Source organism: Mixophyes fleayi, chromosome 6 (assembly GCF_038048845.1).
Source record: "Mixophyes fleayi isolate aMixFle1 chromosome 6, aMixFle1.hap1, whole genome shotgun sequence".
Classification (NCBI taxonomy): domain Eukaryota; kingdom Metazoa; phylum Chordata; class Amphibia; order Anura; family Limnodynastidae; genus Mixophyes; species Mixophyes fleayi.
Genome location: NC_134407.1, coordinates 117,421,817 through 117,449,742, shown reverse-complemented (window position 1 = coordinate 117,449,742; position 27,926 = coordinate 117,421,817). Strand labels below are relative to the sequence as shown.

Genomic DNA, 27,926 nt, shown 5'->3' with positions numbered 1-27,926 from the left:
CCAGGAGCTACATTCCGTCTGCAGGAGGGGGAGCCGTTTTGGATAGGCAGCTACGGCTTTCTAATAAATACCACGGGGCCCACACCCTGTCGAAGTTATGTGATTTATCATAGCACGTTATACTCTCCATGCTTGCGACATGTCTTATGTAAGACCGTAGCTCCTGCATAGAGGGAGCCCTAGGGTCTTTCCAGTGCTTTGCTATTAAGGATTTAGCAGCTGCCAAGATATGGGATATAAGCTTATTTGAAGGCCCGCTCTCGTCAGGTATAAGGCGAGAGAGAAGGAATGACCAGGGGCCCAAACTTATCTGTTGTTCTGACACAGAGTTTATGAGTGTGAGAACCATGTTCCAGAAAGGAACCATGCGAGAGCAGGTCCATCATATGTGTAACATCGTACCTCTTTGGCCACATTCCCGCCAGCAGCTCGGAGTGGTAGTAGGAAACATTCGAGATAGCCTATCAGGAGTATAGTACCACCTATAGTACACTTTATAGGCTGTTTCCTTAATTAGTGTAGAGATCGAGCTCTTGGCAATCCCCTCCCTGACCTCCTCCCAGCATAAGTCGTCTGGAGGAGGACCCAGGTCCCTCTCCCATTCCCGCTCATGTCGGACTGGAGCATCGAAAGTGTAGTCTATGAGCCAGTTGTATATCTGGGAGATCATCCCTTTAGTGAGGGGTGAATGTAGACACATATATTCAAAGGAGGTCGGGGCCCGGAGAGCCTCCCGGGGGGGCAAAGACATAGCGAAGTGTCGGACCTGGAAGTACTCAAAGAAAAGCGGACGAAACGGTTCAAAACTATGGTGAAGTTCCGACATAGAAGCCCAAGTTTGATTGACCACCAGGTCCGAGACCACTTGTATTCCCGCTGTTATCCAGTGTTTAAATTGCTGCGTGGAATTGCCAGGAGGGAAGTGTGGGTTGCCCCAGAGAGGAGTCAGAGGTGAGATAGGGGAGGACAATTTATATTTGACCCGACATGAGTCCCAAAGGGATAAGCAGAATTTAAGGGATTGAAGAGAGGAGGCCGCTGGTGGCCTATCTGTATTGGTCAAGCCCCAGAGTGATGCCATGGAGGGGACCCCAACATAGTGGGTCTCCAGGTCCACCCACGCTATAGACTTGTAAGGGGCATAGCTTACCGTCACCTGGGACAGATGGGATGCCAAATAATAAAATTTAATATCTGGCAAGCCACTGCCTCCCCGAGCCCTAGGCTTTTTAAGCACTGCTATTGAGATTCTAAGGGGCTTGGCACGCCATATAAACTTTAAGAAGGAGGAGTGCAAATCTTTGAACACGGATTCGGGGACCCTCATCGGGAGGGTTATGCTTATTGTGTTTTGATATTTAATTTACAAACAAAAACTAAAATTGTATTCTGGTCCTGAATTATCCTAACTATCCCCGTAATAAATAACATAAAGGTTATCCTAATGGTTATGGGATCTGGTATAAAGGGTATTCAGGATAAAGCCTAGGGTCGGGCAGAAGTTTCCTGGGTCAACCTCTGGTATTTTAGCTCTAGAACATTTACCTGGATATTATTATAAGAGTTTAGAACAGCACTCAGAGAAGGGAGAAAGCTTTTGTGGCCTGCTGCCTTTATCCTTTTACAGAGGATTGTCCCCACTCTGTTGTTTTATGTAAATACATTCACAAAATGTGCTGGTAAGGATCTGGCCATGCCTTTGTTTACTGAATTGATTTTTACTTTTTGTGTGAAACTGGGGGCTATAGGCAGAGAGCAGATATACTGTATACGAAGAACCCCAGTGACAATTCACTTCAGACAGGGGACACTAGTAATAAGTAGAGAGCAGAGAAACCGTATAGACAGACCCTGTGAAATCATGGTGTTTTTTTTATATATAAAATGTTCAGTTCAATATGAACAGCGGACTGAGAGGTAGTTTAGAAAAAGGAACATAGCGAACAATGGGACAATCCACCCTAACAAAAGGAATAACATAAATTGACCAATAGGGAAGCAGTAACATTATGAGAATGAAACATTATCCCCTGCAGAAGATGATTGTGCCTGGTAGGGACTGTATCACTAACTGAACTGACTGAATGAACTGACCATCACAGGAAGCCGTAGAACAACACTGACAGACTGGAAGTCAGAGGAGGCGCGCTGAACACCAGTGACGCCGGCTGGTCACAATCGGCATAGAGGACAGAATGGGACTTTTGTTTTCAACTACACCTACTTACTATGATGATCTGTATAGCAAAGTAAAGTTGTTAAAACGTTCTTCACCATGATTGTTTTTGTCCCCCTCCTATCGATACCGATACAAAAAGCCATGTAACAGAACAGAATGAATAGGCGGCTAAAAAAGAATTATACTACTACAGGGCATTACGAACATTTACTTCTGAACTGTAAGAAAAACTTGCTTTACATTTCTAACACATGTATGTGGTGTATACTAAGGTATTTACATTGGTAAGGAAATGGTTATATTACGATCTGTAACAACACGTACCATAATCCTGAGTAATACACAAGGTACATCACTGCTCTATTGTTAACAGTGTAAAAAAAATCATAGATAGTGAGAATATTGAGAGCACACAGTAAAAAATCAATTTGGGATAAAGAGGCAGCGCCAGATCCTTACCAGCACACTAAAACATTTACCTGTAAAACCAAAGATCCAAGATCCAGGCTGAGACACCAATTTCAGTTTACTGGAATGAGTATTGCTCTACTAAATTAATACCACATTCACACTGCAGCCCCGGAAATATCCTGGGTTCAAAAACCCGGTATATTGCCATGTCACAGAGAATCCCAGCTCATCAGACCCTGTTCACACTGAACCCGGGTCTGCCCTGGCAATAAGTGCTAGTCATCACAAGAGGAGCTTTGATTGGCTGACAAAGATGAGGTCATTTAAATCAGCTCCTTTCTGTGAGACCCAGGTTGAAAATCCCGGGTCACACCGTTCACACTGGCAGCTACTCGAGATGGACCCAGGAATAACCCTGCAAAAGTCATGGGTCTAATTCCCGGGTCATCAGACCCAGGGAGATGCAGGGACCCCTGTTCACACTGAGCCACGACCGGGTCGTTGGGGCTCACCCCAGCAATATCCCGGGTTTTTACGTCAGTGTGAACGTGGTATAAGCAACACCTTAATACTCTGCCTAGCAGAGTATTAGGGTCAAGACAATAAGGGCCAGCCAATGTTTACATGTAATTTTATTTGGTCTGATTTGTAAATGACTGTTCAAGATTGTTATTTGGCACATTACAAACAATGATGAAGAATCTGGTTTCTGGACATTATAACAATTTTAATTATTCAAATTAATAATTTTACTGAAATATATACATAATCATATGTTATGTGTACATTATTTGTTAAATGAAAAGGTAATTTGTAAATTTGCTTAACTAAATTTCATAACATGTGTGGACAGCAATACCCCTCAGACTAGTTTTATTTCCACCTCAACCCTCACTGATATCTGTAGGCCCTATTAATAATTTCTGTCAAAGGCTCCCTTTCACATTCCTCTTTACTGTATTGAGGCAACATATCCTAATAATTACATGGGCATTTTTATGTAACTATAAAGATTATTTCGGCTACTCTACTAATTGTCATCTAAAATTCATCAGTTTATGTTACATCTCCACATTTATTTGCTCTACGTCTATGGAAAATTGTGTTCATTTTCTAATGTTTCCAGGCATATTTTATTATACAACCTTCGACCTATTTACGGTAAGCTCTTTTCCCTCAAGAAATAAAAGGTCAGCTCACTTGGCACAACACCCTGAGAACTGGGAGTCCCTCCTTTAAGTCTCTATCAAAGCCGGCAATCCCCCTAGAGTCACAGAGCCCTGGTGGTGAAAAAGGAAAACTGAAAGTTATCTCTTGTCTTGTTTAGCACATGTATTATTGTATTATACTTATTGTATAGTACAAAACAGTAGTAAGTATCGCTGTAATAAGCCGTTCTCAGGCATTAATTTTATGCGACAATGTTTCTCATTTTGTAGGACGACACATACTGACACTACACGACTTATTAGTAATGTATTACCGAAACTGTGTGTCCAGATCCGGCCTCCTGTTCTTCCAGTAGCCTCCAGGATCTTTATGTTTTGGAATCCATGTTTATGCAGCTTCTCGGCGGCTGCGAGGCCGGAGATACCGGAGCCAACGATCAGCACTACGGGGCCCCCGGGACCCATGGACTCTGGTTGTGCACAGACCAAATAGAGTGATTGCGAAAACGAAAGGACGAAGAACACGAGGATGAGGAGGAGCCTGGCCCCGGGACCGTTTCTTTGTATTTGCATATTCTGTTATCTTTCTTCTTGCTGAAACACAGGAGATATAACCAAAATACAGAGCAAACGTCACGTGTAAGCGGTTGCTTTCCTTTGCTTTATCCCAAACTAATCGAATATAAACCAGATGTTTGGGGAAACAATAAAAGCCCTAAACGCTAAGACTTCCAGATGTGCTGTGGTGTTCCAAATAATTACATGGCCAATTTGTGATTGGATTCAGAATGTTGACACATGTAATACATTAATGTATCTCACTATTTTGTTTTATTTCTACCATTGTGCCAGCTTCTTTAGGCTGTTCATGCACTACAGTTGTGTTATACGCCAGAGACACCACATATTAAACATCACATTGTCATCCGGCGGTAACCGGCTCTTGTTCTTGTGGTCCTGGATGAGGGGGCACCAATTAAGGATACTAAACTGAATCCCGTACATTCACATTCAGCAAACACAAATTGTCCCTACTGCAAACATTTTATTACCATGTTTTTATAGAGTGCTTAATACTATGCAGTGCCTTACAGAGAACATCTAATATATAAAAGAGAAAATTTGTCCTTCTGTCCTTCGGTCTGTCTTTCTATACAAATCCACATTTTTCAAGCGAAGATCATGAAATTTTGCATACGAGTGTATTAAAACATGACGGAGGCAACTAAAAAAAAAATTAAATTTAAATTCATTACGGGGTGGGGGTGGCGAGGGGGGTAACACCTAAAAATCATCGAAAACGACCATAACTCTGGAATGTCTGGAACAATTTACACCAAACCTGGTACACATATGACTTACAGTCTGACAACAAATATTGTGGGGGCAAGACACCCCTAGCACTCCTAAGGGTGGGGGTAGCGAGGGGGGTAACACCTAAAAATCTTCGAAAACGACCATAACTCTGGAATGTCTGGAACAATTTACACCAAACCTGGTACACATATGACTTACAGTCTGACAACAAATATTGTGGGGGCAAGACACCCCTAGCACTCCTAAGGGTGGGGGTGGCGAGGGGGGAACACCTAAAAATCATCGAAAATGACCATAACTCTGGAATGTCTGGAACAATTTACACCAAACCTGGTACACATATGACTTACAGTCTGACAACAAATATTGTGGGGGCAAGACACCCCTAGCACTCCTAAGGGTGGGGGTGGCGAGGGGTGTAACACCTAAAAGTCATCGAAAACGACCATAACTCTGGAATGTCTGGAACAATGTCTTGGAAGAAGTTCCAAAAATACTTTGAAATTTGTCCTTCTGTCCTTCTGTCTGTCTTTCTATACAAATCCACATTTTTCAAGCGAAGATCATGAAATTTTGCATACGAGTGTATTAAAACATGACGGAGGCAACTAAAAAAATGTAAAATTGAAATTCATTACGGGGTGGGGGTGGTGAGGGGGGTAACACCTAAAAATCATCGAAAACGACCATAACTCTGGAATGTCTGGAACAATTTACACCAAACCTGGTACACATATGACTTACAGTCTGACAACAAATATTGTGGGGGCAAGACACCCCTAGCACTCCTAAGGGTGGGGGTGGCGAGGGGGGTAACACCTAAAAATCATCGAAAACGACCATAACTCTGGAATGACTGGAATAATATCTTGGAATAAGTTCCAAAAAAAAGGGGAAATATATTTTTTCTGGATGCACCCGGAGGAACAGGTAAGATGTTTCTCATCAAGTTGTTACTTGCTAAAATTCGAGTACATTCCAAGATAGCTATTGCTGTGGCCTCTTCTGGAATTGCTGCAACTTTGCTCCCTGGTGGAAGAACAGCACATTCAGCTTTCAAGTTACCGCTTAATCTGGCCCGAAGTGAAACTCCCGTCTGCAATATCACTAAACGAACAGAAAAATGCTTTACAGGCCCTCAATCAAACACTTCAATTTTTAAGAGGCAATGATTTACTAATGGGTGGAGTCACTGTTGTATTAGCTGGAGATTTTCGACAAACATTGCCGGTCATTCCAAAAGGAACAATGGCGGATGAAATTAATGCATTCCTTAAATCATCACATCTTTGGAGGCATGTTCGCACTTTGCGACTAACCACAAATATGAGAGTTTCTCTGCATGATAACACAATGGAAGGTCAGTTTGCTGATCATTTGTTAAATATTGGAAATGGTTTAATGCCACTTCATCCAGTAACTGGTCTCTTCAAACTCAGAGAAACACTTTGTAACACAGTTGTGTCTGTTGAAGAACTCAAGGCAAAAGTATTTCCAAATATTCAACAACATTTTACAGAGCATAAGTGGCTTTGCGAACGTGCGATTCTTGCACCAAAAAAAATTGTGTAAACAACATCAACTTAAAGATTCAAGAAGAGTTGCCTGGAGAAGCCATATTATACAAATCAATAGATACCGTTGTTGAAGAAAATGAGGCTGTGCACTATCCTACTGAATTTTTAAACTCTTTAGAACCTCCCGGAATGCCACCGCGTAACCTGGTACTGAAGATTGGATCACCCATTATGCTTCTCAGAAATTTAAATCCTCCAAGACTTTGTAACGGTACAAGATTAGTAGTCCAAAAGCTCCATTCTCATGTCATTGAAGCAACTATTTTGACAGGCTGTGCAAAAGGTGACAGTGCTTTCATTCCACGCATACCTCTCATTCCATCTGATATGCCATTTCAATTTAAGCGTCTACAATTTCCAGTTCGTTTAGCTTTTGCCAAGTCTATCAATAAGGCCCAAAGACAATCTTTACATGTAGCTGGAGTCAACTTGGAATCACCTTGCTTTTCTCATGGACAGTTTTACGTTGTGTGCTCAAGAGTTGGATCACCAAGAAATTTGTATGTATTTGCCCCAAATGAAGAAACGAGAAATATAGTTTATCAAGCTGTTTTGAAGTAATTGTTTATCGGTTCGTTCCATCATATACAGTTCAAATACAGTTTGACATTTTCACTTTTCACCTTCTACTGGTCCAATTTTAACATGATATTTACATGTATGTTTAATATTTAGATTGATTTTTGTAAATAAACATTCTTTAAATTCCCGGGCAACGCCGGGTATTCTGCTAGTGTAATCATAAATCAGTCCCTGCCCCAGTCCAGTTTACGCTCTATAGTCCCTACCACTCATTTAAAAAAAGAAAAGTAAATATGCAAGCTTTTGGGTCAGGCATGTTTTCATATGAAAGCTTAATAACATTGTCCATAGAATCATTTACATTTTATTGCTCTATTACCTAATGTAAAACTTTCTAGACAATATTTTTGATGATCACATATTATGTACTTTATAATTTCAGCTTTTATTTGCCAGCAGGCCATAATTCAGAAGCCGGAAATGTACAGCTGCATATCAGTCTGAGCTGTAATTTGATGTGCGTCTCTCATGTTCAATGGATCCAGTTGGACATGAGCCTCATGTAGAGTTGGACGCAAGTCCATTTGCACGGCGTAAAATATAGGACTTTGATATCTATATGTAGAGTCAGTCGCATCTTGTTTAGGAATCCTTACTCTTATAGAGGCAGATCGGCAGAGGCTGGGGGAGTAGGCCAAATAAAGTAGGGATGTGGTCAAGTAAATTCAACTTATTTATACCTAGGCGCAGACACGCTCATGGGAGAAAGCAGAGGGGACAGAATATTTGCCGCACCACCTCAGGAAACCTCATGCTCAGGTGAGTTAATCAGTAATTATCCCACCTGTTTCTGCAGACAGAAATCCTGAAAACATGACCTGTTGGTAGCTCTTGAGGACTGAGTGTGAGCACCTCTGCCCTAAGTGGTTATTCAATATTATTTTAATATCTAGGATTTTTGTTTGGTAGCATGCTCATAGACGAGACTGAGTAATAATAGCTTTCTGGAACACCTCAGTATAACACAGTTACTGGATGGGCTGTTTAAATAGAAAGAAAAAAAATCAATTGCTCTCACTGTGGTTTTTGGCACCATTCTCTGTAAATTTTAGAGACTGTTTTGCAAGAAAATTCCAGGAGATCAGCAGTTTCTGAGATACTCAAACCACCCTATCTGGCACCAAAAATAATTCTACAGGACAAAGTCACGTAAATCACATTTCTTTCACATTCTGGTGTTTGGTCTGAACAACAAATGAGCCTTTTAACCATGTCTGCATACTTATATGCATTGAGTTGCAGACACATGATTGGCTGATTAGATATTTGCATTAACAAACACGTTTATCTAATAAAGTGGCCACTGATTGTATAAACCAGTGGAATTTAAAAAAAAAAAAGTTTCAAATCATATGGGAACACATACAGCAATTAAAACCTCAGACTAAGAACAATTATGAAGAGACTTTCAGTGATAAAAATGCAAACAAAGTTTAGAAGCATCAATAAACATTAGAGATGAGCAGTTTGGATTGGTTGAAATCCGATAAGATCTGACGTTGGGGATCCGAGTGAAAATGCGTTTGTGGCTCGGTTTTCATGTGCCAAATTTGGATCTTAAAATGTGGCAAAACATCTTTTCCGGAATTTTGTTTTTGCAAAACGAGTGATATATATCTCTGAAAATGCTCTGAACATAGTGCTCAGGGTGAGAGATGGACATAGAAAAGCTACTGAAGCGTGTTATTATTGTAAAGCAGTTCTGTAGAGATTAGTCAGCTAGAATAGTTTGCTGAAGCTGGCGTACATTATCATAATTTAAAGTTTTCAGTGCTGACAGCTCTGCTCCGAAGAGCAGAGCTGGACAGGCCATGTGTGGAGGGATCACATGATCCCTCCCTGTCACTCACCGCTCGCTCTGCAACTATAGTTGCAGAGACAGAGCGGAGATGTCTCTTCGAACTGCACATGCGCAATTCCAGTGTGAAGACAAGTGAAGAGGACCTGGAGGACATCGCGTTCCGAAGAGGCGGGGTAAGTGATTTTTTTATCACAGAAACAGCAGTTTTTCGTAACTTCTGTTTCTGTGATCTGTTTTTCCTAAATTTGAGAAATAGATCAATCCTTATCCATGCGATAAGGATTGATAACTATTTTTCAGTTTTGCCGATGCTTGATAAATGTGCCCCTGTGTTAGATATCATTCAGAACTAAGTAGTATATAGTGGAGGGAAAGAATGTGCTTTTGCTGTATGACTATACCAAAAACAAATAGATTTTTTTTTCTTTTAAAATTTTATTTAAAAGTTTTTCTAGTGAAAGTAACCTTGTGTGGGGCAGAGACATCTGAAATAATTTTGAAAAAAACTGAGTGCATATGAGCTTCAGCAGAAACTACACCCCCCCAAAATATGCTATATATTGTAATCTTTTCTATTTTTCAATTCTTGTCAATTTTGAAAGGATCTGTCACACGCCAGGCCCGCAGCCGGGTCCTGACGCTCTTACCTGCCCTCTGCCGTGTTGCTCTTTTGTGCTGAGTTTGGATTCGGGTCTGTGCATTCCTATTAACAATTCCTCCTCTCATTTCATTGACTCTCTCTCCCCCTACAGGATATTTAAAGCACCTGGTCCTACAGCCAGGTGCCTGTTCCTTATGTCAGTTTTCTGTCTCCTCTTCAGACGTGACTCCCTCTGCTCTCATACTTCTGCAGTATCCAGTGATATCCTCAGACTATTACCTCCTTGTTCTCAGCTTACTGTTCCAGTGATATCCTCAGTCCGCAGACTATCACCTCCTAGTGGCCAGCTCACTGTTCCGGTGATATCCTCAGTCCGCATATTATCACCTCCTTGTGGACAGGTCGCTGTTCCAGTGATATCCTCACTCCGCAAATTATCTTCTCCTATCGCTCGACTTGCTGTTTCTATAACATTCTCCGGCCACTGGTTACCTTTTCCCAGCATCCCACGCTGCTGTTCTAGTAGTGTCTCTATTCCTTTCATTTTCCTAAAAAGGGCTTCGTCTAGCACTCTCCCAGAGGGCTGCGACCTGTGGGGCAGAGGCGGCAAAGTCCATACCTCTCTAAGGGGGTACATTTAGAGCAAATCTTCTTCCTTCTTTTGACCAAAATTACTACTCCAGTTATACTGGGCTTGCCATGGCTCCAGCTACACTCCCTGCAAGTGGATTGGAACTCCCTGCAAGTCCTTGCCTCGGGTGCAAGCTGCAAATCACGTTGTCTAACCCAGGTAAAACCCCTTTACTCGATGTCCACCACTTCTGACTCTAAACCCTCGTCTCTTACTCCTCAATACTCTGCCTTCGCTGATGTTTTTGACAAGAGCCGCTCAGAGCTTCTGCAACCTCACTGACCTTGGGACTGTCCCATCCAACTTCTACCGGGAAAAACTCAACTTAGGGGTTGAGTTTATCCTCTTTCTCTACCCGAGACAAAAGCTATGGCTGACTATATTAAAGAAAACCTCCAGCGTGAATTTATCAGACTTTCTACCACCAGTAGCTGGGTTCTTTGATGTAAAAAAGAAAGTTCCCTGCGACCATGAAACATTACTGTGGCTTAAATGCGATTACTATTAAGAATCGTTATCCCATCCTGCAAATTACACAACTTTTTGACTGCATCAAGGGGGCTGAGCTCTTCACCAAATTAGATCTCTGAGGGGCCTAGAACCTCATCAGAATTTGTGCAGGCGGCGAATGGAAGACCGCGTTTAACACCGACGATGGTCATTATGAGTACCTCATTATGTCATTTGGACTCTGCCATCTTTCAGAGTTTTGTAAATGATGTATTCAGAGATCTTGTGGTAGATTCTTATTTTCTCTCAAGATATCACTTCTCACCATCTTCATGTCTCTGAGGTTCTCTCCCGGCTTCGTAACAATTGCCTTTATTGTAAATTGGAAAAGTGTTCTTTTGAAGCCCCTCTAATGCCTTTATTCTGTTACAGTGTTTCCGATTTTGGTCTACAGAGTGACCCTGAGAAGGTTTGAGCTATCTTGGTCTGGCCATTTCCATCTGGCCCCAGGCCCATCTAGTGCTTCCTGGGATTCGCAAATTATTTTAGACAATTCATCCAGGGCTATTCCATCATAGTCACTCCCATCGTGGCTCTTACATGGAAAGGTGTGTCGAAGTCGTATAATTGGATGAACGAAAGTATATTAGTTAATATTGTTTTGCTGTGCGATTGCGATCCGTATGCCACGTAACGCGTGGCATGGTGCGATCGCACGGTAAAATGCGCACGCACGCACACGTACTATAACATTTCGTTTCACATATATATTTATAGATTACATTCCAAAGTGATTTATGAGCAGACAGTATTTGGTTTATTATTAGTTTATATATTATGATTATGATTTAGTGTTATTTAAGGTTCGGGTTATAGGAAATGTGTCATGTCTGATATCATACTAATCCCCTATTCATCAGCAGCTGTCCGGTTCCATTGCCGAAGAGATCCCATATTGCATACTCTAGTTATTGATGTTAGGGAATAAATAGCCAGATTGATATGAGAATGTGAAAGGCTAATGAACTCATTGTAACTGGAGCACATCTCCTGGAGAGACGACCCCCACCTTTGGATTCCTTAGTTTGATCTAGCCTATAACCTAATTACCCTGGACCCGCCCGAGGTCTGGACCTATGGAAGCAAGCCACGTCATTTGCATTGTTCTCTGTAACACTGAATGTGTATATATGATCATAGCTGCGCTCCCAGTATTCAGTCATGTTATGACCACAGTATTCTAAGCAGATATACTGTTCACTGGGACCCGTGGAAGTGCAGCAAAGCGAATGCAAAGCGCAGCGGTATGTATGTATCTTTTGGTATTGGCTGTACTGTACTGTATTATATTACAATCATGTATTGAATTGTTAACTTTTTACATCTGCTAAAATAAAACACTTTGTGCCTTAGAAACACAATACAATCGCTTGGGCAATGCTTATTTGAAAATGATAGAATTACTTTAATAATTTGGGGGCTCTTGAGTTAGGAGGTTACGTTGCCGGAAGGTATGCAACGCTGACGGAATTCGGTTCCTCAACAAAGGGTGGATATTGACGGACGCGTCTCATACGGGAAAGAACGCAATGTGTTCAAAACATGTTGTCCATTTTGTGTTGAGAAGTCGAATGTCCGCAGTTGCGTAATCTGAAGGAATGCTAACTAGAATCTAGGGACAAGAAAGAAAAATGTTTCTTTATATTGTCGTTTCGCGTTTTCAAAGGTATTGCATTGCCTAGTGTATGTGTATGAACTTCCGGTATTGTTACCACGTGTTTAAACAATCATGTGCATAGTCTGTTATATATGTATAGTATAAGCATTTGTTGAAACATCTGTAAAACTACCATTTTCTGTGCAGAAAACAAAAGGTTGTATGGGAATTGTATGCATAAAGATAAGAGAAGAGTTTGCATACTGTTGAAAAGAGATAGATAAGGGAAGAATTTGCATACTGCTGAAGACAGACAGAGGTGATTTACTATTGAAAAGACAGAGATATCGGTTGCTGCCTGACCAGGGGGACTGGATGGGCAAGGTTGTGTTTGAAATAACAACACTATTATAGGTAGTATGTGGATTTTTTTATGTAGCATACGGTGCAGTTTAATAGGTAGTATGTGGATTTTTTATGTAGCATACGGTGCAGTTTAATAGGTAGTATACAGGGTATACCGTGATATGGTAGTATGTGAATTTGTATGTAGCATACGGTGTTATAGGTAATATACAGTATTCTAAGCTGTATATGGTGTGGGAATAGGTAGTATACAGGGTATACGGTGATATGGTAGTATGTGGATTTTTATGTAGCATACGGTGTATTGAAGAAGTTCGTGATTTGAATAAGTAGTATACAGGGTATGCGGTGAAAACAGATTTTGTGGTAGAGTCAAGGGTATCGAGGAGCTGATAGCCCTTTAGTCCGCAATGATATTTCTGTGTTCGGAGGTGTGTGGGCGTAGCCTGTGAAACCATCCACGGATAAAAATCTCTAGTAGGTTCTGTTTGAAAGGAGAACAGGTAAAAAGTCTTTTTGCGTAGCGTTGAGAAATAGGTTGTTTTCACAATGGATGCGAAGCAAACGCTAGAGATAGTTCATGTTGTGCTGCCTAATGAATGGCCGGTTAGTTCGGCAAGGTATGTTATGCATAATAAATATGGTGCATACGCAATGGCATATTGCGACAAGTGGGTCAAGATGACCAAAGATTGTGAGAGACCTTTCCCAAACATAGGTAGTTTTGAGTCGGAGGTGTTAAGTAATGTTAGAAATAAAGTGCGGTTGATTACATCAACAAAAATGAGAATTAAACATGATGATTGTTTAAAATTGTGGCAAATGGAAGGCAACACATGGCAGAGCAGCGAGTGCACAGCGGAAGTATGCGTTGCGAAAAGCGCGCGCACAGCGGAAGTGAGCGTTGAGAAACGTGGAGAACTGAGTGCACGTGCGCACTCGCAGCCGAATGTGATTGAGGTGATAAGTACAGCCAATACCAAAAATGTTAAGAATGTAACCAGTAACTTGTATCCTATAATTTACAATAAGGATAAGCTATCAAGGGAAGAAGGTGAACCCACCGTCATTTCGGCCACTGCCCATGCTAGTAACATGCAAGAGGCACCACATGGACAAGGAGAGGGAACGGTTCCACCAGCAGGGGCAGCGGCTGAAATCGGTGAGAATAATGTAGAGATTAATAGAAGGGGAGACATCCATTATACTGCAACAGCAATTCCAGCAACTAGTTCAGAATGTAGTGATTTAGTAGGTTTGCATCCTGTCCGCACAATAGCAGTTCCCAATGGGAAGGCAGACAGAGATGGCGTAGTTCCCATAAGACATGTAGAAATGCATTGTCCATGGACTAGATCTGAACTGATATACATAGTTTATTAAGGATTGTATGTTGGAGGAAGAGAAGTCCTTAACAGATGATGATAATCAGGAAAATATTAAACGCATAATCTCTCAGTTGGCCATATACTTTCCTGTGGTAGTGGACTGGAGTAAAATTTTCACTATCAACAGGATAGTGAAAATGCAGTGGACTATTTTTCTAGAGCTCTGATAGTGATGGCCAAATACACTGGGTTATCAGACATAAAGGATAATGTATACTACAGGGAGGTTGCTGTTTCAGTTCTAATGGATGGCCTCAGAGAAAATTTGAAAACAAGGGTGCAAACTTCATTACCGAACTGGAGAGGGATCACTGTAGATGTTCTCAAGGAGTCAGCTATAGAACATGATAAGAATATAAATAAACAGAAAGAGACACTAAGTGATAGGTTAATCATGGTGAGTATCCAAGCACTAGAGGGACGACACACACAACCACAGCATAATAACACCTGGTTTAAGGAAAAGAATCAACATCAGTTGAGGAAGTATTTTAGATGCACTAAAATGGGACACCAAGCAAAGGACTGTACAATAACAAGAGCGGAAGCAAAGAGACTTGGCCCATCTAAGGGGGAATCACACAGACACCCACAGAGACGGCGCACACAAGTCTCAGAGACTTCTCAACAGTTTCCTGTGCACCTCATAGCAGCCAATGCCTTGGGGGAGAACCATAGCCAACCCTAGAGGTTAGGTCAGACCTGTCATCCTACAACCAGGTGGGGTAAATGTTAATCTGTGGTAAGTATCAGTGTGCAGGTTTAGAAAGAAAAAAAAAACTGATTTAAAAGGTAATCTTTGTTGATTTTGCTTGTTTGTTTTATGTTGTCACATGCTTGCTTTCCTAATCGCTGGCCGAGGGAAAATAATGGAAATGTTTGTTTTGTTTGCTGTTTTAAGATAACTATCTTGTTTTTCTTCTCACAGATAAGCGTACACGAAAGAAATATAGACTTAGTGTTTACAGGGGTGGGATAGAGAAATAGAAAAATCACTCTTGAAAAGCTTATCAGATGAGTCATCAAGAGTTAATTTTTACATTTCTCTGTCACAATTCAGAAAGTCCGTTGAAAAGGTATGTAGTTAATGTGATACCGAGTTCTTAATGAACAAATGACGGACGACAGCTGGATTGCACGGTTGACTTAAGACCCCCTAGTCAAGTAGGGGGAGGGATCATAGTTTAGCAAATAGCTAAGGGGATTAGTGGAATGAATACAGCCATTTTCCCATAGAGTCCAATCCAGCTGTCATTTGTGTTGTAAAATCTCCCTTTCTGCATGTATGTTTGTATTCAAATCTTTGTATTCCTATTATTCATTGCTTTCTTATTTCTCATTCTTTACATCTATGCTAGTACCTCTCTATCTTTCTTTTTCTCCCTTTCTCTCTCTCTCTCTCTCTCTCTCTCTCTTTCTGTCACGGATCAGAGTAGAAACACAGCTGAGGAGTCATGGATAGATGAAAAACAAACAATGTTTATTGCTGGAGAACAGTTGATGACATAATATCTTGCAGAGTTTACCAGATATACAGCTGTTGCAGGTAAATGGAAGGTGAGGGAAGATTCCAGGCAGCATATACAGGGAAATGCACAGGTAAGTCCCAGGTTAATGAAACAGATCAGCAGAATGAATGATGAGATTCTAATGCAGTAGAATTACCGGAACAATGCAGGAGGAAGAATCACAGGGTGTAACCACAGGATATGACATCAGGATAGGACAACAATAACCAGCCCTGTGTGCTGGGAGTGACAGGTATATATAAGGGGAATGAGACACACCCAGGTGCATGAGATAATTAGTGAACATAAAGGTTAAGTCCTAAAGCACAAGAATAAAGCACAATAGCAGCACCTCTGGTGAAAAGAGGTACTGCTGGAACACAAAATAGAAATACAAATAATAGAGTCCAGGAGGAGGTTGTTACAGTATCCCCTCCCTAAAGGGCGGATTCCAGACGCCCATATCACCAAAAGTGTTTGAAAGTGTCCAAATCATAGTCCACTATCGGGCATGTGGTGGAGAAATCCTCATCCATGGACAGAGAAGGTACGGGAACCATGTCCAAGGAATGCGGGAATCCCGAAGTCTCACCTCTCTTCTTTTTACCTTTCTTTTTCTTTGCTTTCTTTTTAGGGACACAGGATTGCTCAAACTGAATAGAACATGCAGGTAGCCTCAAGGGTTGGGCAACTGGAGACAACGAAGTTGGCACAACAGATATGCAGGGAGTAAAACTGACAAGTGCTGGAACCAAGTCTTTGAACACTGCCTCACAGAAAAGTTGTAAATCGGAAAGGATGGGATCTCTGGTCTCAACAAAGGGGCTGGCCCATTCCAGAGCTTTCCCTGTAAAGTTGGATAACAGGTAATATACTTGCTTCCATTGGTTATCTAGGAGGTCAGGTACTGATGGTAAATAGGATATAAAAAATTTAATCAGAGCATTAAATTGCTGTATATCCCCATTGAAGATAGGTGGTAGCTCAGACTTGGTGGCAGGCCCGGACTGGGAAGCAGGCTTGACAGGAGACCCGAAATGGGCGGCAGGCTTGGCAGCAGGCCCGGCAGCAGGCCCGGACTGGGCGGCAGGCTTGGTAGTAGGCCTGGACTTGGCGGCCAACTTGGGAGCAGGCCCAGACTGGGCGGCAGACTTGAGAGCAGGCCCGGACTGGGCAGAAGGCTGGGCAGCGGGCCCGGACTGGGCAGAAGGCTGGGCAGCGGGCCCGGACTGGGCATAAGGCTTGCCAGCGGGCCCGGACTGGGCAGAAGGCTTGGCAGGGACAGCATTTTGAGAAGCCTGAGGGCAGACAGCGCTTTGAGAAGCCTGAGGGCAGACAGCGCTTTGAGAAGCCTGAGGGCAGACAGCGCTTTGAGAAGCCTGAGGGCAGACAGCGCTTTGAGAAGCCTGAGGGCAGACAGTGCTTTGAGAAGCCTGAGGGCACACAGCGCTTTGAGAAGCCTGAGGGCAGACAGCGCTTTGAGAAGCCTGAGAGCAGACAGCGCTTTGAGAAGCCTGAGAGCAGAGAGCACCAAGTGGTAACTCGGGCTGAACCGCATGGACTGGCAACTCGGGCTGGACGCATGGACTGGCAACTCGGGCTGGACCGCATGGACTGGTAACTCGGGCTGGACCGCATGGACTGGCAACTCGGGCTGGACCGCATGGACTGGCAACTCGGGCTGGACCGCATGGACTGGCAACTCAGGCTGGACCGCATGGACTGGCAACTCTTATGGAGCAGACTGTAATGGCAGCGCCCCCTCTGGAGCAGACTGTAATGGCAGCGCCCCCTCTGGAGCAGACTGTAAGGGCAGCGCCTCCTCTGGAGAAGACTGTAAGGGCAGCGCCCCCTCTGGAGAAGACTGTAAGGGCAGCGCCCCCTCTGGAGAAGTCTTTAGGGGCAGCGCCCCTTCTGGAGAAGTCTTTAAGGGCAGCGCCCCTTCTGGAGAAGTCTTTAAGGGCAGCGCCCCCTCTGAAGCTCAGGAACAGAGACAGCGGCTGAAGACTCGGAACTGGAGACAGCGGCTGAAGACTCGGAACTGGAGACAGCGGCTGAAGACTCGGAACTGGAGACAGCGGCTGAAGACTCGGAACTGGAGACAGTGGCAGGAGACTCAGGACCGGACACTGGCAGCAGGCTCCAAGCTGGAGGCAGATGATGTGACCTCAGAGCTGGAGGCAGATGATGTGACCTCAGAGCTGGAGGCAGATGATGTGACCTCAGAGCTGGAGGCAGATGATGTGACCTCAGAGCTGGAGGCAGAGGCTGGCACCTCGGCACAGGAGACAGAGGCTGGCACCTCGGCACAGGAGACAGAGGCTGGCACCTCGGCACAGGAGACAGAGGCTGGCACCTCGGCACAGGAGACAGAGACTGGCACCTCGGCACAGGAGACAGAGGCTGGCACCTCGGCACAGGAGACAGAGGCTGGCACCTCGACACAGGAGACAGAGGCTGGGACCTCGGCACAGGAGACAGAGGCTGGGACCTCGGCACAGGAGACAGAGGCTGGCACCTCGACACAGGCGGCTCGTGCTGGCGCCTCAGTACAGGCAGCTGGAGCTGGCGCCTCAGGACAGGCGGCTGGAGCTTGTGCCTCAGGACAGGCGGCTGGAGCTGGCAGATTGGGTCTCTTCCCAGAGAATAGAAATGGTGGAGCATAACCAATTTTGGAATACAGAGGGAAAGCAACAGGTGATGGGTCAGTAGGCCGACGTGGTCTATGGATAGGACAGTTCTGCAAGAAATGTGCATTGCTGGCACAGTAGAGACACAACTTGTATGTTATCCTGCGCCGCCGTTCCTCTTCGGTCAGATGGGGGTGTGGACCACCTGTGTATTGGGAATTTGATACCCCATAGTTCATAGAAAACAGCAAATTTGTAGAAGCACTTTTAAGAGGTGCTGTTTGCACAGGTTCATCAGCAGAGAAGGTGGATTGAGACAGCTCAGCAGCTTCTGAATTAGGAGAGACAGAATCTGACAGTCTCCTAAGTGGGTCCAAAAGTAAGGTAGAAAATTTAGCCAGCTGGGAGCGTAGCAAGATAATGTCCATCTGTAAAGTTTGTAGCAGTGGCAATTCCATGATTGGTGAAGCAGACATGTTGCAAAAAACAAGTGAAAACTTGATTGCAGAAAAAAGGTCCCAGAATAAAACAAAACTTTCACCTGACTCCAAAGCTGTTTTGTGGGCTGGTTATACTGTCACGGATCAGAGTAGAAATACAACTGAGGAGTCATGGATAGGTGAAAAACAAACAATGTTTATTGCTGGAGAACAGTTGATGACATAATATCTTGCAGAGTTTACCAGATATACAGCTGTTGCAGGTAAATGGAAGGTGAGGGAAGATTCCAGGCAGCATATACAGGGAAATGCACAGGTAAGTCCCAGGTTAATGAAACAGATCAGCAGAATGAATGATGAGATCCTAATGCAGTAGAATTACCGGAACAATGCAGGAGGAAGAATCACAGGGTGTAACCACAGGATATGACATCAGGATAGGACAACAATAACCAGCCCTGTGTGCTGGGAGTGACAGGTATATATAAGGGGAATGAGAAACACCCAGGTGCATGAGATAATTAGTGAACATAAAGGTTAACTCCTAAAGCACAAGAATAAAGCACAATAGCAGCACCTCTGGTGAAAAGAGGTACTGCTGGAACACAAAATAGAAATACAAATAATAGAGTCCAAGCGTCCAGGAGGCAGGTTATTACACTTTCTCTCTCTGCTCTGGTAGAGATAAAAACAGACATAGTCTCATCAATGGGGCTAAGACATATTTTTTATTTTTTTACATAAGACAAGTTCAGGGATACACACTCTAGAGTGACATGAGTTACAGAAACAGTCGGGTTTTGTTTTCATGTGTATAGAAACTGCTGATTCTAAGCAGAAAGTTTTTTTTTGTGAGGAAATACGAGTCATGTTTATAGATGCATATCTGGTTTGTTTTTTTGTGTTTTGTGCCTCCTGTACAAAAATGTGCCTTTATATGTATGCACAAAGGGTGGATAGGAGGAGATTGCTGGAGGTTATGCATCTCTGTGTAGAACATTGGAGTAGGATTTTTACCACAAGATACGACATAATGTGAAACCCTAGAAAATGTAGAATTTTCGTGTTTTATATTTTTCACTGTTAGACAGACATGTACTGGGTACTATTATATTTGAAGAAAGTGTTATAGAAATAGACCCCTTTGTCTTTCTTACTTAGTTAAGTAGCTGAATGTGAGGTACTGAGAAGGGCATGTGAGTTGGCAGAGGAAAAATCAATTGATATACATTGGCCTTCAGCATTTTTCTAGTCTAGGGGGCAATGTTGAGGTGACTGAGAAATCTTTTTATAACAATACCAGCACATGAGTAGGACACTACATAGAGTACTTTACACAATGACACAGTTACCAACTGAAGTAGCTGCTAGTAAAGTCCACACACGCATACACGTCCATACATGGCTGTCACACCAGGGCAAACATAGCTGTCAAATAGACAGCAGGGTTTTATGTGACAGCTGACAAATTTATGTTTTGTTTTGTTTTTCGTTGTATTGTTTTAAAATGTAAACACACACACAAACTTGCACACATACACATATTAGTTAATAAATGAAGATTTGGGTTACCTGAAGAATTTCTGCAGATAAAACAAATCCACGTCATCCAATTACCACCATGCAGGATCCTCAGGTAGACCCTGGTGTACCGATAAAATATGTCTAGGTAAAGGTGTATTGAAATGTGTCTAATAATGTATTACTATGTCATACTCAAAGCTTTTGTTACTCAAGGTGATAGCCCTAGAGTTATAATAGGTGATAGGGGTATTCATGTTATTGATAATAAATGTATAACGTATGAGTAGTGGTAACAAATTACATGCTTTCGATTAGCCACAAACCAGTGTGGACATAAAGTAACTGTACTAATTAGAACGAATTGAATAGAATGAGAGTTGGAACTTGATTAAGGTGGCTGATAGCTTCAGGCCACTAGTCCTTCCCCACTACCAAAAGATCACTCCTGGGCAGCTGCTTAACCTGTTAGCTTTTGAAATGTTCTTGACCCCTCTGGGATGAATTTGTAACCGAGAGACTAGTTTAGACCTTGAGAGGGAAGGTAAACAGTGAGACGGCAACCGAGAACGTCCAAAACACTGTTTCCTGAAAAGTCACACTAACTGTCAGGATGTTGGATCGGGAGAGTAAGTTGTGGAACAGAAATTTCTTAGGCTCAGGTTATTTGACAGACAGGTACCAGGTGTAGGCTACCAGCATCATGGCTTCAAGTGTAGCAAAGACACACTGGTGCCCATTCCACCCACTGCAGAGGAGCCAACACTTAGAGAAGGGTCCAAGGGCACTCATGAGTCTGTTCTGGAAGGCCTCGAATGCAGTTAGTAGCACCTGAGCCAAAGGCTAAGACTGTTGTCCAGCATGAAGTTGTAGTTTTTCCTGTTTTGTGTTCTCTTATTTCGTTCTCTTCTCAGGACAGTCAATTCTTTTAATTATTGGCAGGTGACAGAGACTGGTTCAGGTAATGATAATGAGGTATTGGGGATGAAGGAAAAGTTAGTAGCATAATCGGTCCAGCCAATTACTCTATTCAATTCAGGGGTAAAGGAAAATTTGGAAAGCTTGGAGAAAGTGCGAGGGGCTATTGTCTGAGTAGCATTACGTCCGTAAGTACGGTGACCCCAAAGTTAAAAAGAGGTACACCCAGCGATGCCAGTCCAGTAATATTCGGACTTGAGCAGGCATCCTTGAGAATGATTATCACTCTTGGGAGGGTAAGGTTTTAGACCAAACAAAGTGCTGGGCGTGCTCTCACGTGCCTCAATGATTATATCAAGTAGGATTAGTTCCCTTTCCAATAAATATTCTTGAGGTACCCAAAGTATGGGTGGGAGGTCACTAGGGGAAAAGTATGACACCTAGGTCCCTTAGTCTGGAGTCTCCCAATATTAACACTGAGTATTAGGAGACTGGGAAGATCGAACAGACAATAGCCCGCCCACAAGTGTTGATGAAAAGAACTGATGACATTATTAGAAGAGTGTATATTAACGCAAGCTGAAGGAGATTGTAAATGGCATTTATTGATAGACATAGGATGATGCTATTGATGAACATGAAGTGTGTAAATGTATTCTGAGCTTAAAGACCTGCGTTGGACAGATGAACCTGTTAAACTTGAAGAACTGTAGTAGAGTATTCTGTATAGCTGATACATGTTCTATTGTACTCTGTACCTTTCCAAATAATGTATTACGTGTTTTACTGCACCCTTGAAGGGCATACAAAAGGTTATCTCCAAGCTCCAGAAGTATACGGTCTATAGTAAAAGAAGAAATCGTTTTGAGGATTAAGATTCTCTCTTATGATAACTTGTTTAGAGCTATAAACAGCGAGGTCATACACCAAGGGGGATTTGCATTACACAACAATGGAACGTGGTACTGAGATCCTGCATATAACATCTTTAAGGTGATAGTTTATTATACTATCAAAGGGTGGACTGTCAAAGTCGTATAATTAGATGAACGAAAGTATATTGGTTAATATTGTTTTGCCATTCGATTGCGATCCATATGCCACGTAATGCACGCACACGCACTATAACATTTAGTTTCACATATATATTTATAGATTACATTCCAAAGTGATTTATGAGCAGACAGTGTTTGGTTTATTATTAGTTTATATATTATATATTATGATTATGATTTAGTGTTATTTAAGGTTCAGGTTATAGGAAATGTGTCATGTCTGATATCATACTAATCCCCTATTCATCAGCAGCTGTCCGGTTCCATCGCCAAAGAGATCGCATATTGCATACTCTAGTTATTGATGTTAGGGAATAAATAGCCAGATTGATATCAGAATGTAAAATGCTAATGAACTCATTGTAACTGGAGCACATCCCCTGGAGAGACGACCCCCACCTTTGGATTCCTTAGTCTGAACTAGCCTATAACCTGATTACCCTGGACCCGCCCGAGGTCTGGACCTATGGAAGCAAGCCACGTCATTTGCATTGTTCTTTGTAACACTGAATGTGTATATATGATCATAGCTGCGCTCCCAGTATTCAGTCATGTTCTGACCACAGTATTCTAAGCAGATATACTGTTCACTGGGACCCGTGGAAGCGCAGCGAAGCGAATGCAAAGCGCAGCTGTATGTATGTGTCACGAAGGAGAATGCTGTACCTGCAGGTATTGGCACCGCTTCACTAGGAGGCGCAGAGTCTAACACGCCGCCGGTCTTTGCCAGGGACCCCCGCAAGGAAGTTTGGACTTCGCGGTGAATGACGTGCAGGTCGCGGCCCTCCCAGGGAGCTTCCTGCGAGATGGCGAAGGAATCATAGTTGTACAAGCTGGAGTCAGGAACCAAGCGGGCAGATGAAGTACAGAATCGGAAAGCAGAGAATGGTCAACAAGCCGAGGGTCAATCGGGAGAGCATTATGCAGAGCCGAGGAAGAATCCAAAGGAGGGTCAGGAGGAGCCGGGTCGGTACACAGGGAAGCAATAGGAGTAATATATATATGACTATATAAACACTGGAGGCTAGATTAAATAATAAACTAGTTGCTCTGGCACCAATATGGTGTCAGAGCCATCCTTATATAGGGAGAGGAAGGCTCTCATTGGTGGCCAGAGAACGGCGGTCAGACGCGCTGACCGTCGACCGGAAGTCGCGCAGCGCGTCCCGTTGCCGTGGCAAAGGACGCGCATGCGCGCAGCAAGCACAGGAAGGAGCGTCTCCGTGGGAGTTAGATGCCCGTCCCCGGCCAGCGCGGATGCATGGGGACGGCGTCTCACAGTATGCATCTTTTGGTATTGGCTGTACTGTACTGTATTATATTACAATCATGTATTGAATTGTTAACTTTTTACATCTGCTAAAATAAATCACTTTGTGCGTTAGAAACACAATACAATCGCTTGGGCAATGCTTATTTGAAAACGATAGAATTACTTTTATAGGTGCCATGAAGAATCGTCTGGGTCCTCAATCGCATCTGTCACAGGTATTACAGTTATTACATACTACCCACAAACCACTCTTGTTACCAAATGTCATTACACAAATGTTCAGTTAAATAGAAATACATTTCTCTATCTCCTCAGTTAAACGAAGAAGACTGCGGAAGAAGTCACAGATCATGGAAGTACTGAAGACACTGTGATCAATTTGGAGGCTGTGTCCCTTGAAGTAAATACCAGTTAAGATGTCTGTACAATGGAACGGGAAGCATACGCAACCACAATTGAGGCCCATGACAGCACGCAACCTGATTCTGATACAGGCACAAATCAGGTCCAGGGTACTGTGCAACAAGAAGTGTTGGATACAGTGACAATTTAGGTCATGGAAAACACAGTGCCAACACATGAAGCAGTGAACACACTTTTCCTGAACCTACACAGCATGAGCAACAATTGAACAGGAGTGAACAGAAGCCAGATAGTTTCATCTAAAATTAGCATGGTTCTCAACAATTTGAGGCAAATTTTGGACAATCATGAAATTTTGGCCCAAACACTGTTGCAACAGGGAATGCATGAAATGGAAGATTCAGCAGCAATTCAAAATGTCCAAGTACAACAGCATCAAATGTGGGCAACTTTGAATAATGTTTTAACCACCCAGCAACTGGCAGCAGCTGCAAGCCTTGCAGTCTCCACCTCTCTGCAACTCATTGTAAATGACATGATGCGCAGAAATTCCCAACAGAGTGCTCCAACTCCATCACAACCATCTGTGATACAAAGCTCAGACGAATCGACCCAAGCTGATGGAACTGAAGATGAAGAACAGACAGATGTAGCAAGACAAATGTATGAATTACCATCTGGATTAAAAATAATTTTGACAATTATTCATCATACATTGATGCTGACTTCATAAAAGTACTGGATTTTAACATCAGCTCCTCCCAAACCAAATATTAAGGTCTATCACAACAAGGTGTAACAAAATAAAACTAAGACACACACCGTGACAGGTGATGTCTAATTTAATTTACATACAAAATAACTGGCTTAATGCTTTGGGAGTGTGGCATAATAAGTTACTAAAAAACATAAAATAGTAATGGCGAGCATGTTTTGGCAAATTTTTACTTTGTAGGCTATATATGTTATTCAATATTTTTTATTGTTGGCATTTATTTTATGTTGATTATATTTATTGTAGGCATTTGTTTTGTTGTTATTTCGGATTTGTAGACAATATATGTAAGTCGATATTTGGTGTGCAGACATTAATTAACTGTAGATTATATTGATTGTAGTGATTTGCTGTGTCATTATTTGGATTTTGTAGGCAATATATGTAAGTCGATATTTAGTGTGTAGGCATTTCTTTACTGTCGATTATATTGCCTGTAGGGATTTTTTGTGTCATTCTTTAGGTTTTGTAGGCATTGTATGCAGAGCCGTAACTAGGGAGGTGCGGGCGGTGCCATCGCCCAGGGCGCAGCAGTCGTCCGCGACCTTCCCCTCTGTGGCACATAGTAGAGAAAAAAAAAAAAATTTTTTTTATTGTGGCCCCTCACCTGACTTGCGGCTAGTGTGGTGACTGGTCCATGGAAGTACAATGAAAAAAAAAAGCCGGCTCCTGTCACTGCAGCATCACTGATGATGTCACCATGCTGTCAGTGCAGAAGAGCCAACACTGCGGGAAGCTGAGAACTGACCTTAAGTAAGTGAGGGGGAGGGGGATCTTTCAGCTCCGTTAGTTCTCTCCCTAAGCACTGGTCTGTTATATCACATGTGTGTTCTCATGTGTGGTAGCAGCTCTCTGCTTCCAGGACTGTCCCTCCCAGCATCCCCAGCTCCTCCTGACAGCTCTGCATTCCACCAACACTCTCATGTGCCGACCTGTCACCTCTGCTCCTGATAACTATGACTCCAGTGCCCCTCCCAACTCTCGGCGCACTGTACCGTACAGAACCCTCATCATTGACCTTTCCTTGCCCTGCATATCAGTTCCCTCTGTTTCTATCCAAATATGTTTCCCTTCCTCCTGATCCCTGACACCTGTCAATTCTGACTCCTGGACCCCTGAAATACAGCTGTAACCTCTGCACCCTCTCCATCACTACTGCAGATATCCTTCATCTTCCTTATATCTTATATAGACCACGCCCTAATTCCATGTAGCTGATACCCGACCCCTTTCCCTCCACCATAAACACAGAATATTTCACACACTGACCTGCAGTAAGGGGAGCCCTAACCTCTTCCCTGTCTCACAGCCACCAAATCCCAAGCAGGTGGGTGAAAATCTCTTTTGTATAATTTTTATGCTGTCATCAGCATATGATATTACAGGAATGCTTTCTGTATAGTATGGCGGTCATAGGAATGCTCTCTGTATAGTATGGAGGTCATAGGAATGCTCTCTGTATTGTATGGTGGTCATAGGAATGTTCTCTGTATAGTATGGTGGTCATAGGAATGCTTTCTGTATAGTATGGCAGTCATAGGAATGCTCTCTGTATAGTATGGAGGTCATAGGAATGCTCTCTGTTTTGTATGGTGGTCATAGGAATGCTCTCTGTATAGTATGGTGGTCATAGGAATGCTCTCTGTATAGTATGGAGGTCATAGGAATGCTCTCTGTATAGTATGGTGGTCATAGGAATGCTCTCTGTATAGTATGGCGGTCATAGGAATGCTCTCTGTATAGTATGGCGGTCATAGGAATGCTTTCTGTATAGTATGGCGGTCATAGGAATGCTTTCTGTATAGTATGGCGGTCACAGGAATGCTCTCTGTATGGTATGGCGGTCACAGGAATGCTCTCTGTATAGTATGGAGGTCACAGGAATGCTCTCTGTATTGTATAATGGTCATAGGAATGCTCTCTGTATTGTATGGTGGTCATAGGAATGCACTCTGTATAGTATGGTGGTCATAGGAATGCTCTCTGTATAGTATGGAGGTCATAGGAATGCTCTCTGTATTGTATGGTGGTCATAGGAATGCTCCCTGTATAGTATGGTGGTCATAGGAATGTTCCCTGTATAGTATGGCAGTCATAGGAATGCTCTCTGTATAGTATGGAGGTCACAGGAATGCTCTCTGTATTGTATGGTGGTCATAGGAATGCTCCCTGTATAGTATGGTGGTCATAGGAATGCTCCCTGTATTGTATGGTGGTCATAGGAATGCTCTCTGTATAGTATGGTGGTCATAGGAATGGTCTCTGTATAGTATGGTGGTCATAGGTATGCTCTCTGTATTGTATGGCGGTCATAGGAATGCTTTCTGTATAGTATGGCAGTCATAGGAATGCTTTCTGTATAGTATGGCAGTCACAGGAATGCTCTCTGTATGGTACGGCGGACACTAGGAGGCTCTTTATATTGTATGTGTGTGTGTGTGTGTGTATATATATATATATATATATATATATATATATATATATAATTTAGCTAGCTAGCTGTATAAAAAATGAATTGGTTTTTGAAATAAAACTCACTGAAACAAATTAAAACATAATTGTAACGGTACCATCTGTATCACACTGCCCCTTCATCCCACTGTGCCCTCCATCACAGTTTCCCCTTTATCACACCGTGCCATGGAGCCATCTTTATCACATTGTGCCCCCTTATCACCATCACAGTTTCCCCTTTATCACACCGTGCCATGGAGCCATCTTTATCACATTGTGCCCCCTTATCACCATCACACTAAATTATATATATATATATATATATATATATATACACACACACACACACACACACACACACACACACACACAATATAAAGAGCCTCCTAGTGTCCGCCGTACCATACAGAGAGCATTCCTGTGACTTGACAGTGTATAATAGTTGCAATCAGAATGTTATGAAAGAGCAGGGAGTTCTTTCAATTACCACAGATGTCCGAGGCTAAACTTAATCCAAGTAATAATACTCCAGCGTTTGTAAACACCGCCCTGAACCTCTTAATCATTACTGGGAAAACAGATCCTTACAATCAGCTCCAGATAGAATCAAATAGTATGTCTCTTACCGGTACCAGATCTACCCTCCGGAGGGAATTCGCACGATGGAACGAATACTGACGCAATCTAGTTGTATCATCCGGACTTCCATTAGAGAATTTCACTGGTCCCGATGAAGTGTAACTTCAATTAAGGTATGCCTCGAAACGAAAGTCCCTGTTTTGTTCACACAATCTACTTGGTAGTACGGAGCTTTTTGAAAAATGACAGGGACATGCAAAAGATGCTGTCTGTGGCACAAA

The 27,926-nt window shown here is 42.8% G+C and overlaps 1 protein-coding gene across 1 annotated transcript in view; it reads right to left on the bottom strand.

Moving 5' to 3' along the window:
- PAOX (polyamine oxidase) overlaps nt 1–4,504 on the bottom strand; it is a 38,542-nt gene extending 34,038 nt beyond the window's left edge. Inside the window, exon 1 of the mRNA XM_075217180.1 lies at nt 4,074–4,504. Within this exon, the coding sequence (XP_075073281.1) occupies nt 4,074–4,332 (259 nt within the window). The 5' untranslated portion in view covers nt 4,333–4,504. The remainder of the gene's footprint in view (nt 1–4,073) is intronic.
- Nucleotides 4,505–27,926: the final 23,422 nt, after the last annotated feature.